This window comes from Galeopterus variegatus, unplaced genomic scaffold, assembly GCF_000696425.1.
Source record: "Galeopterus variegatus unplaced genomic scaffold, G_variegatus-3.0.2 Scaffold3254, whole genome shotgun sequence".
NCBI lineage: Eukaryota > Metazoa > Chordata > Mammalia > Dermoptera > Cynocephalidae > Galeopterus > Galeopterus variegatus.
The window spans coordinates 147,778-151,787 of record NW_007729365.1 but is presented as its reverse complement, the minus strand read 5'-3'; the positions used below and the strand labels follow the sequence as shown (position 1 = coordinate 151,787).

Sequence of the window (4,010 nt, the reverse complement as noted above, 5' to 3'; positions counted from 1 at the left end):
GGGGTGAGCCTCGGCTCCTCCTCCCCACCCCCACCCGGGCACAGTGTCACCCTCCTCAGCCCTACCATCTGGTGTCCCCACACAGTCTCCTCTCATGTCCCCCTGGGGAATCTGTGTAGGCTGCTGTGGCTCATCCGTGTGAGCGCTGTGGCCTGAGAAGAGCACAGAGCTGTGACATGCTTCTGTCAAGAGCAGTGGCCCTTCAGTCCCTCCCAGGATGTAGATATGCAGGAGGGTGCCTTTTTAAAAATTGTGGTAAAATACACATAACATAAAATTTACCATCTTAACCGTTTTTAAGTGTACAGTTCCGTGGCACTAAGCGCACTCACACTGTCGTGCAGCCATCACCACCGTCCACGTGCAGAACGCTTTTCATCTCGCAAAACTGAAACTCTGTCCCCACTGAACACTCACTCCCCATCCCCTCCCCCCAGCCCCTGGCAGCCACCATTCTACTTTCTGTCTCTAGGAATCTGACTTCTCAGGTGTCTCATATGAATGGAATCACCTAGTATGGGTCTCTTTGTGTCTGGCTTATCTCACCTGGCACTCTGTCCTCAAAATCCATCCATGTCATAGCATGTGTCAGGATTTCCTGTCCACCGAAGGCAGAAGACTGCTCCGTCATGTTTGTTATATCACATTTTCTTATCCGCTTACCCATGGATGGACACTTGGGCTGCTTTCACCGTTTGCTATTGTGGAAGGTGCTGGTTCTGATTGATGCCCAGGGGCTGTTTGGGTGCGTGTCTGTGTGAGACTTCCCCACCCTGCCTTTTGCATTGAGCAGGGTCCTCAGTGCTGGATTCCAGGCACAGGGAATCCTGGGGACTTCATTGGCCTGCTTCTTGTGCAGCCCTATGGACAGAGGGACTACAGATGACAGCTCTTCCAGGGACTCTTGAGAGATGCAGGGGACAGGCAGGCTGCCTTGGTGCTGTGCATAAGGGGGAGGGCAGAATGCACCCCACATGGGTGCAGAATTCAGCACCATCTTGGACGTCAAACACTGGCAGACAGAGCCTCCAGCACTGCCACGCGTGTCCTCACCAAAAGGGGTGCAGGCAGGAGCGGTGATGGTGGAGATCCTTAAGGCACGCCTTGTCAAACAGTGGCAGACAGAGCCTCCAGCACTGTCACGTGTGTCCTCACCAAAAGGGGTGCAGGCAGGAGCGGTGATGGTGGAGATCCTTAAGGCACGCCTTGAGCAGAGGATACTGACAAAGGAGCAGGGGCAGGAGATTCCACGTGGCATCGAGAACACAGGCTCTGGATTACACGTCAGGCACCTGCTGAAGACCCCAGATAAGATTGTGCTCCATAAAGGTTGTCGAAGAATAGAATTAAAAGTTAATATGAACCTTTCCAAGAACTTTTTGAAGTACCTTTGTATAAAGGAGAATCTACCTGCCTGGGCAGGTAGGCGAAAAGGACAGTGACATTTGGGTTAATATCATTCCATCTGTTCTTTCCTGCTGGCGAAGTTTTACAAATCATGTGCATTTGAGTGACAGTTGGCTGCCCAGTGTCCTAGAAAGAGGTGTTACCATCTTTTATCCCTAGATGGCATCCATCCAACGAGTGGGGAAGTTGTGTGTGGACCTAACCCTGTCCCTTCCAAAAAAGATGTTTTTGAGAAAAAGTTCAAGGAGATACGAAACAATAGTCTTACAAAGCAGGCATTTTCTTTCTCACTGTGCCACTTGGAAGATAGTCTTCAATGTGCAGTCACAGAATAGCTTTGCAGCCACATCAGACGGATCAGAGCCCATCACCTGGGGACTTTCTCCCTCCATGTCACTTCCTCCTGGTCTCTGTTGTCCCAAAGAGATGATCACATCTACTCTAGAGGTCACACCAGCATAAGAGTCCATTGTTGGAGTCTTCGTTCAGATTGAGCATTTTACTGCTAAGGTTTAAAATCTTGTCACAAAGGGTTTTTAAGATTTCTAAGGATTTCTGTCAAGTAAAGCTCACCTGTTTTGCCCCATTGTTCAGAATTCACTCACTCAGACAAGGAGCTCATCAACCAAGATGAGCTCCTATGGTTTGACTTAAAGGAAAAAAACCCCAACGAAACAGAGTAAAAAACACGTTCTTGCCTGTTGCTGACCTGACGTTTCATCCAATCAGGACATCTGCCACCCGGCCTCCAGTTCAGGAGGCTGCGAAAAGTTGGAAGAGGATGCTGGGAGCTGGCCAGGGAGATGCGGGGTGAGAAGGACCAAGCAGAGCCTTTTAGAGGGACAGGAATGAGTCTTCTATAGAACAAGAGCTCATCCAGAGAAGGCAGGGGTAGGGAATGGCAGCTTCCAAAGTAGCTGTGGTCAGGTGACTTTGGTCAGGAGACCTGCCTGGCTCTGCCATTTATTCACTGTGTGGCTTTGGGCAAGCAGCCTACCCTCTCTGACACTCAATGTTTCTCAGCTGTCAAATGGAGAATCAGTAGTACCTTCATGGGGTTATTGTGAGGATGGGCGAAATAGGATGGTGGACGAAAAGATTTTGTCGATGTGAATTGTGGTGAGAATGCACTGATGTGTGGGTTAGTACGTGATGGATTATGAATTCCATAAAAGGATCTCCCTGGTAGGCTGAGTGACATGCATGCAGAACAGGTGGGCATCCAAGAGAAGTAAACATTGGCCTTTCCACACGTTGTTTTGCTATTGGGTAGACACAACCCTAGTCAGTGATTGGGTTTTTGCTTCAGACCCTGGGTGAGGAGCTGCTCTCTCCTGAGTCAGGCAACTGCCTCTCCTGTAGTCTCAGCATAACCGGCCCAGAGGAGGCCCTGCTTTTGTGACTGGTCTCAGTGCAGCTTGGACAAGCTTAATGCCTTAGAAAGAAATATCCCTTTTTACAAAGACACCCGCCTCTGAACTCGTTTGAGGTCCATCTTCTCTTGCCAGCTGTTCCTCCGCAGCTCGAACCCGAGCCTGCCTGGCCCTGGCCCTGTGCATTGAGCAGAACCCTCTGGGCGGGACCCGCTGACCGCATTGCTTTTCCTCCTCGGCCTACTGAAGAAGTCCCAGCAAGCACAGCTGACTTGGGAAGGTCTGGGAAAAATCTCCCTGCTTTTGGGGGGGCCGGGGCGGGGGATGAGCCACTGTTGATGAGAAACTTGCAAGATTCGGTAGATGGCTCTAGACCAGTTCAGACGCTCTGGGCGCGGCGTGGACAGGATCTGTGCAAACATTTCCTCTCTCAACAAAGAGGAACGTGAGAAGAGGCTGCCTGTGGTACCTCCTGGACTGTGAGAGGACGTGCCCGCACTTGTGAGGCGTGGACAGGATCTGTGCAAACATTTCCTCTCTCAACAAAGAGGGACGTGAGAAGAGGCTGCCTGTGGTACCTCCTGGACTGTGAGAGGACGTGCCCGCACTTGTGAAACTGTGCAAGGACGCCGAGGCTGGACCTGAGCAGGGCAGGGCCTGGCAGAAGAAGAGCGGAGTCCCCGCCTGGGGTCCCCATGGGCTTCCCTGCTCCCCGGGGGACCGGCCCTTTCCCCTACCCCAGGAAGCACCCTCTCTGGGCCCCTGGGAGGCTCTTCCTGGCCCTGGTGCTGCTGGTTTCCATCAAGCAAGTAAGAGCATTTGTTATTATTATTCATTGTTATTATTAATATCAGGTGTGCATATGTTCTGATTATAGAAGCAATTTAGGGGTCTTGTAGGCAATCTGGAAAATAGAAAACAGTATTAAGAAAATAATGATCAACCATAATGCTAGCATTCAGAGGTAATCACTTTTAATATTTTAGCATATTTTCCTCATATCCTTTTTATATGCTTTTTTTTTTTTTTAACACAGCTGAAATTATAAAGCATGAAACATTCTGTATTCCGGTTTCCCCTTTACATCATATTATGAGCATTTTCCCATGTCAGTGTGAACTCTAAATAGCATTTAAAATAGCAGCATGTATCCTCCCGTATACCGTTAGCATTCTCTCCAATTTGGGTATTTAGGTTGAATGAATAGCTCCTTCCTTCCTTCCTTCCTTC

General features: G+C 49.8%; 1 protein-coding gene across 1 annotated transcript in view; it reads left to right on the top strand.

The window, feature by feature from the left end:
- The first annotated feature begins 3,417 nt into the window (after nt 1-3,417).
- GLP2R (glucagon-like peptide 2 receptor) overlaps nt 3,418-4,010 on the top strand; it is a 79,849-nt gene continuing 79,256 nt past the window's right edge. The window contains exon 1 of the mRNA XM_008584391.1: nt 3,418-3,589. Coding sequence (XP_008582613.1) covers nt 3,476-3,589 — 114 coding nt within the window. The 5' untranslated portion in view covers nt 3,418-3,475. The remainder of the gene's footprint in view (nt 3,590-4,010) is intronic.